The sequence below is a fragment of the Brienomyrus brachyistius genome, chromosome 21 (assembly GCF_023856365.1).
Source record: "Brienomyrus brachyistius isolate T26 chromosome 21, BBRACH_0.4, whole genome shotgun sequence".
In the NCBI taxonomy this organism is placed as follows: Eukaryota; Metazoa; Chordata; class Actinopteri; order Osteoglossiformes; family Mormyridae; genus Brienomyrus; species Brienomyrus brachyistius.
In genome coordinates, this window is record NC_064553.1 from 715,098 (window position 1) to 727,111 (window position 12,014).

General features: G+C 56.8%; 1 protein-coding gene across 1 annotated transcript in view; it reads left to right on the forward strand.

The window, feature by feature from the left end:
* The window catches only part of zswim5 (zinc finger, SWIM-type containing 5), a 31,401-nt gene that overhangs the window by 9,550 nt on the left and 9,837 nt on the right, over nt 1-12,014 (forward strand). The window contains exons 2-5 of the mRNA XM_048989622.1: nt 7,318-7,674; nt 9,028-9,176; nt 10,695-10,845; nt 11,250-11,426. Of these exons, the coding sequence (XP_048845579.1) occupies nt 7,318-7,674; nt 9,028-9,176; nt 10,695-10,845; nt 11,250-11,426 (834 nt within the window). The remainder of the gene's footprint in view (nt 1-7,317; nt 7,675-9,027; nt 9,177-10,694; nt 10,846-11,249; nt 11,427-12,014) is intronic.

Below are 12,014 nucleotides of genomic sequence, written 5' to 3' on the forward strand. Positions count from 1 at the left end.
GCCGACAAGTCATGTTGTGTGAACAGCGCTGCGATGTGACTACTGACATCTGTGGAGTGTGAACGCTGCAGCAATATGAAGACTGGAAGATGGAATGTGAACAGCGACGTGACGACTGACAGCCATGGAGTGTGAACAGCGCAGCGACGTGACGACTGACATCCATGGAGTGTGAACAGCGACGTGACGACTGACATCCATGGAGTGTGAACAGCGACGTGACGACTGACATCCATGGAGTGTGAACAGCGACGTGACGACTGACATCCATGGAGTGTGAACAGCACAGCGACGTGACGACTGGCATCCATGGAGTGTGAACAGCACAGCGACGTGACGACTGACACCCATGGAGTGTGAACTTTGTTGCTCTTCCTTTGCACCATGACTCACTCGGCTGCCTTCACCGTCTCGCCCCAGCCTAGGTACAGGGAGGCTGTTCTGATGGGCTACCAGCCCACAATGCACTGCGGCATCTTCCTCTACCCCAGTCGACCTCACATGGGGAGGCAGGTTTCACTAGGCCCTTAAGAGCATCACGCGGCAGGGAGCCCGCGTGTCTGTGCCGTTGTGGCTGTGCTCTGCAGCCTTCACACGCACTTTAAAGCAGGACAGATATTATTAGATTAAAGTAAAACTGGTCTCTGTAAATAACTAAGATGCATAGACCTTGAGGACCTTTGTATGTAGGACTGCTGTTTGTATTCCCATCATCCAGCCTGGTTCCATTTCCGTGTGCGTGGGGGGGGGGGACCCCCATGAAGCAGAGCATGGTTTAGAGGTGCAGCCTGTGTGTGGGGCATTCAAACGAGACTGGGGAGGGAAGGATCAGCCATTCACGGCACAGCACTGCTGCATATCGGACAGATTCACACCCTTTGTCCAAAGTGTCTTTAAATGAAAACTGTGCAAATTAGACCTGTATATCAAAGGTGCCCCCCTCCCGGAATCACAGGCCTCTCCCCAGTATATGGTTTTAAATGCATTGGTTTATGTTATGGATGAATTAATCCTTTCTTTGGTGGAATGTGGGGGCACATGCTACTCCCCCCCACTCCCACCCCATTGCTCTAGGTGGTTGGTGCTTCCTGGTGAGGGGCACCTGGAGACTGGAGTTACAGGGCGGGTAGGCATTTGACCGATTCCCTCTAGGCGAGACCCAGCGAGGGGGGGGGGTGGTTTGGGTGGGATCAAGTCTAATTTATTATCCCACTACAGGAAATTTAGTTGCAGCCAGGTATTGAAACGTAAACAATCCATCCTAAATACAGCATCAAAGCACAGCAGAGTAAACCATGACACCGTGCCAGTACAGTATAGGGTCATGTTGTATGAAGGTAAAAAATGTGCCGAGATGCTGAGTGCCAGCGTTTGACACCTGCACTGCCCCCGACATGACAGCGCCCCCCACGTCCGTCACCATGAGGTCGGGCGCCGCCTCTATGGCGTCCGATGTTTCGGGAGAAAGGGTCCCTTTGCTGGTAGAGTTCAAGATGAACCTTGTAGCATTTAGGAGTGTGCCCCCCCCCATGCTGTCTGTGGCCTTTCCAAGGACCCGTCAGTCATACTGTACAATACGCTTTCTGAAAATGAGATGCAAATCCAGCGCCCCCCCCCCCCCCCCCCCCACTGCTGTTTGAAAGGCAGTACCACATTCCCCAGGCTCTCACCTATACCCCTCTTCCAAGCTCCTGTTTCCGGAGTCCTTGTAGAGCCCCTAGTTTGTGGTTTTACCCATTGCTGTGGGATTGGAGCTTGTTTCCCCTGTGCACTGCCCGCTCTCTCTCTAGCTGCGTAGGAGCTGCATGTTTGCGGACTCTGTGGGTGGGCTCGCTGACGCAGCAGTGGCTGCTGTGTATAAATGGGCCTGTGCTTCCTCTCTGTACTGGGAGGGTGGCACAGTCGCGGCTGGTGTTCATACCACTGCAGAGTCCCGGCCACTTCCTGCTTCCTTGGTGCCGGTGTCTGCGAGTCTCCCTTCCCTGTACCCTGCTTCCTTTGCGCTGATGAGCTCTCCCTGAAGCCCTTGTCCAGTGCTCCACGTCTGCCCCCGCCCCCCCCAGCCTCCCTTTCAGCCTCCTCTGTCTGCCCCACCCCCCTTCCCAATGCCCCAGCAGTGTCCAGGGTCCCGCTTCCAAGCTGACGCCTGCTCGCCGCTGCTTGCCCATTGTGGGGGACAATGGCAGCCCAGGCCCCTGCCTGAGGCCTAGACGGGGCCCTGGGAAAACAAAGGGGCCGATGAATGGGGGCCCAGCGTGCAGCCAGCGCAGGGGAATAAAGCAGGTCATGGGCAGATTAAGGGCACGGGGGCCGGGCCGTGCTGCATGCCAGTCCGGGGACAGCCGTGTGAGATGTAGGTGGGGGAGGGGGGGGGCAGTCACCCAGATTACAGTCGATCCAAATGCAGCAGGAACACTGACAATGCATGACACAGCAGGGCTACGCCTGAATAGTGCAGGGGGTCACTTCACGGAGGGAGGTGTTTCAAGATGACTGCAGTGAGGGATAGAGCGGATGTGGACGGAACAGTCAGCCTACAGCGGCCATCTTCACAACCTGTCTGTCCATCTGTGTGTGCCTGTGTGTATCCCTCTGTGTCATCTGTCTGTCTGCCTGTCTGTCTGTGTGCATGTCTGTCTGTCTGGGTGCATGTCTGTCTGCCTGTCTGTCTGTCTGGGTGCATGTCTGTCTGCCTGCCTGTCTGTCTGTCTGTCCGTCCATCTGTGTGTGCCTGTGTGTATCCCTCTGTGTCATCTGTCTGTCTGTCTGTCTGTCTGTGTATGAGCCCACTTGCTCACTACTTTCTGTGCCATGTGCTATCTGCTTTCCCACACTCCCACATTAGCTGTAATGCTGCTGCAGCAGATGGAGGGGGGGGATGGGCTGCTGTGGGCTGCACTGTGCTCAGCCCTGCCTCCACACGTGATTGCCTATGAAGGGCCTGGAGCTGCGTGGGACCACGCTGTGATTGGTGGGTCGTCTCTCTGGTGGGTGGAGTCCAGTAGAGGAGCAGATGGTGCAGTTGGATCTGTAGGGCCTTCAGGAGGGGGCTGCTGAGGTGGGACCCCCAGTGCAGCTCGGGTCCTCCCACTCTCTCGACCCTCTGGCTGCATTAGGCAGTGCCCACTCTGGGCCTCATCTGGGGCAGTGACACCCTTGAGTCAGCACTAAGCTGGGTCCCTTTACCCACCTGCAGCGTAGCAGGCAGTCTGCTGCATGGATATAGCTCTGCGTCCCCCCTCCCTCTGGCAGTGACGGCCTCCCTGCCCTCACTATTCCCCCCAGTCCTCCCCCAGGGCTGTGTCCTGTGAGCTTTATCACAACAGGCTTTCTGCAGCTGACAGTGGCACTGCTTGCACTGCCTGCGGCCGCAGCCCCCTCCCCCTCCCCTGCACAAAGTGGACATCGCTTCTTGGGGGAGGGGGGGCTTCAGACCGATCAGCAGCAGATGCCCCCTTTCCATGGGGCCATTGTCATATGTGGGTGAGTCAAGTATCCCCAAGAATTCCCCCCCCCCCATAATGACTGCCTTCCCCAGACCTCCATCAGAGGTTCCCATTTGTTTGGATGGACAGTGGTGATGACTGTCACATGCCATCAGCAGTTATGCTGAATCGTGGCTAGGGGGTGCAGCTGAGCTCCTTCCCTGTGGCCAGTAATGAACGGTCGGGCTGTGACGGGATAGCCCCCCCCCCCACACACACACACACACACACACACACACACACTGCTGTTTCAAACACCGCCCGGTCACTGTCCTGGTTCCCAGATCGATCTTTCCTCTCGAATGCTTCTTGGCACTCCTCTGGGTGCTCCATCCTCAGGTTTCGCAGCCGTGCAGCTGGCCCGTGCGACACTGTCTATCGAATCTCACAAATGGCATTGAAGATTGTAAGCGAGCAGGCGGCCTGACCCTCAGTGACTCAGCCCCGCCCTCTGCTGGCCACCCGGCGTGTGGCAGCTCATGTCTGCCGAGCCTTCGACTGATAAGGAGAGCAGACCGAGGAGTGAGTCCTGGGGGCTGGGATCCCCTTTGGGGGGCGGCTGGGCTGTCTCCAGTCTGAAAGTGGCTTTGTCGAAGGCTGATGGAGGTCACCGTCTGACCGCTTTGTCCAAGCTGGTCGCTGCCAGGCCCTGTGATACATGTCTTGGGGGTGTGCGTGTGCCTCACCAGATGAGGGTGTCCTTGTACAGCAGGCATCTGTTTTCAGGCTTTAGGCGTGATTCCTGAGCGCTGGGATCTCTGCACTTTTGCTGTGTTTCAAAGCCCAGCTTCCTTGTCTGGTGTGTTTTTGATTTTTATTTTATTGTCAGCAAATGTACTTTGAACTCTGCTTTGTGCGGTGAGTCATTCACAGCGCATGAGGGAAGCCCCAGTCCCGCTCCTTTTATCAGGATGAAAACAGACACCCCCATAACTCCCTGCGCTTTGGCCGACCCTGAAAGGCTTTGGCACCAAATTGGGAGTCAGATTCCTTGAAGAGGGGAGGGGGAGGGGGCTCGTCTCCCCTGAATTTGTCTGGAAAAGCCTTTAGTGGGATTTGGCAGCAGTGCAGACGGCGTTACACATGCTTATTAGCTTCCCTGACCCCCCTGAACCCTGTGTGTGTGTGTGTGTGTGTGTGTGTGTGTGTGTGTGTGTGTGTGTGTGTGTGTGTGTCTGTCTGTCTGCCTGCCTGCCTGCCTGCAGCCATCCCCTCCACCTCCAGAGGGCACCCTCCTGCCTATGGGAGCTGGGCTACTGAGTACAGATGAGTACAAATGCAAGCACAAAGGCCATGAGGCTGTCGGTGTTGACTTTGTGTTCCGTTCTGCCCGTGTGGAGCCCCGGCAGCCCCCCCCCCCCCATCTTTGCTGCACATGATGTGTACAGCGCCTCCTCCAGGCCCCTTTATTCTTTAATGCCTTTAAATGTTTCTGAAATTAGCTGGAAAATTTCCCTTTAATTACTGCCCTAAACTGCTCAAGCACCACCATAAAAGCCCCGAGCAGCTCTTTCCCCCCTCGCCCCGAGCAGCTCTTTCCCCCCTCGCCCCGAGCAGCTCTTTCCCCCCTCGCCCCGAGCAGCTCTTTCCCCCCTCGCCCGGAGCAGCTCTTTTCCCCCCTCGCCCGGAGCAGCTCTTTCCCCCCTCGCCCGGAGCAGCTCTTTCCCCCCTCGCCCCGAGCAGCTCTTTCCCCCCTCGCCCCGAGCAGCTCTTTCCCCCCTCGCCCGGAGCAGCTCTTTTCCCCCCTCGCCCGGAGCAGCTCTTTCCCCCCTCGCCCGGAGCAGCTCTTTCCCCCCTCGCCCCGAGCAGCTCTTTCCCCCCTCGCCCCGAGCAGCTCTTTCCCCCCTCGCCCCGAGCAGCTCTTTCCCCCCTCGCCCCGAGCAGCTCTTTCCCCCCCTCGCCCGGAGCAGCTCTTTCCCCCCTCGCCCCGAGCAGCTCTTTCCCCCCTCGCCCGGAGCAGCTCTTTCCCCCCTCGCCCCGAGCAGCTCTTTCCCCCCCTCGCCCGGAGCAGCTCTTTCCCCCCTCGCCCGGAGCAGCTCTTTCCCCCCTCGCCCCGAGCAGCTCTTTCCCCCCCTCGCCCCGAGCAGCTCTTTCCCCCCCTCGCCCCGAGCAGCTCTTTTCCCCCCTCGCCCCGAGCAGCTCTTTCCCCCCTCGCCCGGAGCAGCTCTTTTCCCCCCTCGCCCCGAGCAGCTCTTTCCCCCCTCGCCCCGGAGCAGCTCTTTCCCCCCTCGCCCGGAGCAGCTCTTTCCCCCCTCGCCCGGAGCAGCTCTTTCCCCCCTCGCCCGGAGCAGCTCTTTTCCCCCCTCGCCCGGAGCAGCTCTTTCCCCCCTCGCCCGGAGCAGCTCTTTCCCCCCTCGCCCGGAGCAGCTCTTTCCCCCCTCGCCCGGAGCAGCTCTTTCCCCCCTCGCCCCGAGCAGCTCTTTTCCCCCCTCGCCCGGAGCAGCTCTTTTCCCCCCTCGCCCGGAGCAGCTCTTTTCCCCCCTCGCCCGGAGCAGCTCTTTTCCCCCCTCGCCCGGAGCAGCTCTTTTCCCCCCTCGCCCGGAGCAGCTCTTTCCCCCCTCGCCCCGAGCAGCTCCTTTCCCCCCTCGCCCGGAGCAGCTCTTTCCCCCCTCGCCCCGAGCAGCTCTTTTCCCCCCTCGCCCGGAGCAGCTCTTTTCCCCCCTCGCCCCGAGCAGCTCTTTTCCCCCCTCGCCCCGAGCAGCTCTTTCCCCCCTCGCCCGGAGCAGCTCTTTTCCCCCCTCGCCCCGAGCAGCTCTTTCCCCCCTCGCCCGGAGCAGCTCTTTCCCCCCTCGCCCCGAGCAGCTCTTTTCCCCCCCTCGCCCGGAGCAGCTCTTTTCCCCCCTCGCCCGGAGCAGCTCTTTCCCCCCTCGCCCGGAGCAGCTCTTTCCCCCCTCGCCCCGAGCAGCTCCTTTCCCCCCTCGCCCGGAGCAGCTCTTTTCCCCCCTCGCCCGGAGCAGCTCTTTTCCCCCCTCGCCCGGAGCAGCTCTTTTCCCCCCTCGCCCGGAGCAGCTCTTTTCCCCCCTCGCCCGGAGCAGCTCTTTTCCCCCCTCGCCCCGAGCAGCTCTTTTCCCCCCTCGCCCGGAGCAGCTCTTTCCCCCCTCGCCCCGAGCAGCTCTTTTCCCCCCTCGTCTGGGCTGTGTTCAGCGCGCGTGGCGGGGTGTTAATCACGGCCACACCGCTGTCTGACTCTGTGCTCTGCTCACTTATACTTTTGTCCTCTTCTTCCTTTTGAATCTTTTCCATCATTCATTTCATTCATTTTGTTTTCTCTCCCTGGATGATGTCTTACATGCATTTAATTATATGTATAAATGATATGCAATATTTTAATTTAAAATTAGAATAGATGATGTATAGTCATCCAGCCCCCCCCCCCAACATACACACGTACATTTTTTTTTTTTGGAAACAGAAATATGAAAGCATGAAAAAATGAAACGTTGGATCTGTTAGAACCCCTCCAGCTGTCTGAGTAGCGCTGCTGATCATCCCTTAGTCTCTGTGGAAAACTATCCATCGCCGAGCCTGGTTTGCATTAAGATTTAATTTTCTTAAAATGAATTTTGTGTCAGGAAGTGGGAGTCGTCAGCATGTTGGCAGGAGCAGGGCCTCGCGATGAGGGGCTCAGCTGAAACCTTCGCTATCTGGCTTCGCTGTTGGCCTCAGCCCTGCTTCCCTGCTCAGTCACTGTCCCCATCCTGGTCTTGTGGTGACACCAACCGGCTGTGTGTTCGCTGGCCTGCATCTTCGCTCTTATGTCTCTCTGGCCCAAACCTCCGGGCCTCTGTGTGCGCAACCTCACTCACCGGGCTTCTCTTCTTCATCCATGCAGGGTTCCACCTCAGCGGGACGGTAACAGAGCCGGCATCCCAGGCGGAGCCCGAGACCACACACAAGGTGGCCATCAGCTTCGACCGCTGCAAGATCACCTCCGTTACCTGCGGCTGTGGCAACCGCGACATTTTCTATTGCGCTCACGTGGTGGCGCTCTCCCTGTATCGGATCCGCAAGCCCGACCAGGTCAAACTGCGTCTGCCCATTTCCGAGACGCTCTTCCAGATGAACCGTGACCAGCTGCAGAAGTTTGTTCAGTATCTGATCACCGCACACCACACGGAGGTCCTCCCTACGGCCCAGAAGCTGGCCGACGAGATCCTGTCCTCTAACTCGGAAATCAACCAAGTCCACGGTAAGAGGATGGAAGGCCGGTGTGGGGTGCAGTCAGGTGCCCCGGGAAGGTGCCGCTTGTTTTCCAAAAGATTCTGGAGTTATTTGGGTGTGGTTCAGTGCCCGTGTGCGCCCGGTCCCCATGTGAAGGAACGCCCATGCCCCTGAAGCTGAAACAGTCTCTCTGCTTTCCTGCTGCTTATGGTCGACACGGATGGCCGGGTTGGGTCTGCCTCTCAGGAAGGAGCTTTGCCTGGGGTGGGCTGAGAGCTTCAGGGTGTTCCCATCTGGCTCAGGTCCAGCTAAACTGCTAAAGGGACAAGGCCCCACCTGTGGAATGTGCAATAGAACCTCTTTACTGAGTGTATGCTGTGCCCCAGCTTTTGGCTGCGTGTTAACATGTAGCATGCTGAGAAGCCCCCAGACCATGAGGAGGTTCCTCTTGTCCATCAGCAGAGGAACTGAGGCCCAAGCAGATGCCTCCAGGGCTGGGGCACAGCCATACTTACTCGTTTGGATATCCAGCCATGGGCCGCGTCGTCTTCAGCACGCCGCCCAGGGTGATCTCCTGAATGGACCCCTCTCTGGGACTCCCCCAGGTCCCGCCAGACCTTTGTGGTGGGCAGCTGTGGTGCCGTGTGGCTCCAAGGGCAGCGTGACCGTTGGCGTGACCGGCAGCCCACCAGAGCTCTCACCGCCGTGTCTTTATTCTTGTTACTGTCCATCTGCTGAGGGTCGGGTTCTGTCTCCATTCACAAAGACCATCTCACATTCTCACCCTTTAAGACCCCCTATTGTACTTGTCACAAAATGACAACTGCTGTGAGAGAGTCTGTGATCACTACCTGTCTGTTCCTGTGTCCATGACCCATACATGTCTGTGCCCATGATTCCTGTCTGTGCCCGTGATCGATGCCTGTCGATCCCTGTGTCTCTCTGTCCACGTGACTCCTGTCGATCCCTGTGTCTCTCTGTCCACGTGACTCCTGTCGATCCCTGTGTCTCTCTGTCCACGTGACTCCTGTCGATCCCTGTGCCTCTCTGTCCACGTGACTCCTGTCGATCCCTGTGCCTCTCTGTCCACGTGACTCCTGTCGATCCCTGTGTCTCTCTGTCCACGTGACTCCTGTCGATCCCTGTGCCTCTCTGTCCACGTGACTCCTGTCGATCCCTGTGCCTCTCTGTCCACGTGACTCCTGTCGATCCCTGTGTCTCTCTGTCCACGTAACTCCTGTCGATGCCTGTGCCTCTCTGTCCACGTGACTCCTGTCGATCCTTGTGCCTCTCTGTCCATTGCCATGGTCCATGTGGTGCTCAGATGGTGTGTTGGGACCTATGTGATCTGGCTGATAGGGAGCCTATCTGCTCCTCTTAGGGGCCCCGGACCCCACTGCAGGGGCCAGTATCGATGATGACAACTGCTGGCACCTGGATGAGGAGCAGGTCAGGGAGCAGGTCAAGCAGTTCCTGTCACAGGGCGGCTATTACGGCTCAGGCAAGCAGCTCAACTCCATGTTTGCCAAGGTGAGTGTCCAGGGGACACCCCCCTCCCCCATTGGTTAGGCATGTTGCTGTCCAATAGGGATAGATTTGGGTTCATAATCACCCATGCATTATTTGGAGAAAAGTAATGGGACACACCTCTGAAGTGATGAATTCAGGTGTTTCATTCAAAGTCATTGCTAAGGGTGTATAAATTCAAGCCTGTAGCCATGCAGTCAGGCTTACAAACATCTGTGAAAGATTGGGTCGTTCTGGGGAGCTCAGTGAATTTAAGCGTGGTGCTGTCGTAGGATGCTGCCTTTGCACCCCATTCCATGAAATTTCTTCCCTGCTAGATACTCTACGATCACCTAAAAGTGGTGTTAGGGTAAAGTGCAGATATTTATGAATAACAAGAACTAAGTAACAGAGCGGGATGATCGAGGGCTGACGTGCAGAGTGTGTAAAAGCTGCCAACCCTCTGTTGACTCTGTAAGTGCAGAGTTTCAGGCTTCCTCTGCCATTAACTGCTGCACTACAACTGTGCACCGGGAGCTTCATGGAAGGAGCTTCCATAGCCGGGCAGCTGCATGCAAGCCTCGCGTCGCCAAGCAGCAGATAGAGTGGTGCAAATCGCACCGCCTCTGGACTCTGTAGCAGTGGAAACATGTTCTGTGCAGTGCCGAATCACGCTTCTCTGACTGGCAGTCTGATGGATGAGTTTGGATTTGGCAGATCAGTCAAAAGAATGTTACCTGCCTCACTGCGTTGTGCCAAGTGTAAAGGTTGGTGGAGGAGGGATAAGGGCATGGGGTTGTTTTTCAGGGGTGGAGCTCAGCCCCTTAGTCCCAGTGAAGGGAACTCTTCAGTGTGCTTAGCTTTTGGACCATTCTGTATTTCATACTTTGTGGGAACCGTTTGGGGAAGACCCTTTTCTGCTCCAGTGTGACTGTGCCCCAGTGCACAAAGCATGGTCCACAAAGACATGGTTGGGTGAGTTTGGTGTGGAAGAACTTGACTGGCCTGGGGAGACCCCTGACGGCAGCCCCATCAAGCACCTTTGGGATAAACTAAAACTAAGATTGTGAGCCAGGCCTTCATGTCCAACATCAGTGCCTGACCTCACAAATGCTCTTCTGGATGAATGGACAAAAATTCCACTCCAAAACGTTGTGGAAAGCCTTCCCAGAAGAGTGGGGCCAACTCCATATTGATGCCTATGGATTTAGAATGGGATGTCATAGAAGTTCCTGTGGGTGTAGTGTCTAAGTGTCCCATTACTTTTGTCCATATAGTGTACTTGCTGGCCGAATGAAGGTACCCATGTCATGCCGATGGATCTGTCTGCTGTTTTAATGAATTGCTTGTAATGCAGAGTCACAGTCAATGGTTGAGACCTGCATGCCTGCTATGTGGCCAGGAGTCTTTGCTTGTGTGAGATTCAATCACATCAATTTACTGATATTAAAGGTAGCTCTAGCTCCCTGATGGTCCAATTGGCTGAAGTCCCAGCCTATCAGATCACTGTATTTATCAAGCCTGCTCTGTGTGCGGGAGCAGGTGCGGGAGATGCTGCGCATGCGGGACTCCAATGGGGCACGGATGCTGACGCTCATCACGGAGCAGTTCATGGCCGACCCACGCCTCTCTTTGTGGAGACAGCAAGGCACGGGCATGACCGACAAGTGCCGGCAGCTCTGGGACGAGCTGGGTAAGCCCCCCCCCCCCCCACCTGCCCAGGTCTTGAGAATATAGTGTTGACTTGCACCATACACACATACCACTATTTATGGACCCCGTGTACATGCACTGCTGTTGACTCCGCACCCGTGCACATGCCCCCATAGATATACCACCAAAAAGGCTCCGCTGGATCTAGCAGTTTGTGAGGGAGGGGGGTGGCTTGCTGCAACCAACACACACAGCTAAATATGCTGGGTACCATCTACTTACCAAGAGCAGCAGTTGCTTTTGTGGTTCTGAATGTACAAACTGACCCTAGATCAGTATGAAGTAAGGTGTATGTCATTGTCGCTACATGGTAGCCAGACTCCATGTTTACAGTGACCACATAGAGTGGGCTGCATCTTAACGTGCCCGGTGTGCCCCCCCCAGGTGCCTTGTGGGTCTGCATTGTTCTGAACCCCCACTGCAAGAGTGAGGAGAAGAGTGGCTGGCTGAAACAGCTGAAGAAGTGGAGTGACATGGATGTGTGTCCCCTGGAGGATGGGAATTACGGCAGCGAGTTGCCTAACATCACCAACGCCCTTCCACAGAGCGGTCTGAACCAGGGTCAGTCTGTCTCTCCTCCCCATTTCCCTATCCTAACATTACTGGCACCCTGCCACAGAGCGGTCTGAACCAGGGTCAGTCTGTCTCTCCTCCCCATTCCCCTATCCTAACATTACTGGCACCCTGCCACAGAGCGGTCTGAACCAGGATCAGTCTGTCTCTCCTCCCCATTCCCCTATCCTAACATCACCAACGCCCTTCCACAGAGCGGTCTGAACCAGGGTCAGTCTGTCTCTCCTCCCCATTCCCCTATCCTAACATTACTGACGCCCTGCCATAGAGCGGTCTGAACCAGGGTCAGTCTGTCTCTCCTCCCCATTCCCCTATCCTAACATTACTGACGCCCTACCATAGAGCGGTCTGAACCAGGATCAGTCTGTCTCTCCTCCCCATTCCCCTATCCTAACATTACTGACGCCCTGCCATAGAGCGGTCTGAACCAGGGTCAGTCTGTCTCTCCTCCCCATTCCCCTATCCTAACATCACCAACGCCCTTCCACAGAGCGGTCTGAACCAGGATCAGTCTGTCTCTCCTCCCCATTCCCCTATCCTAACATTACTGGCGCCCTGCCATAGAGCGGTCTGAAC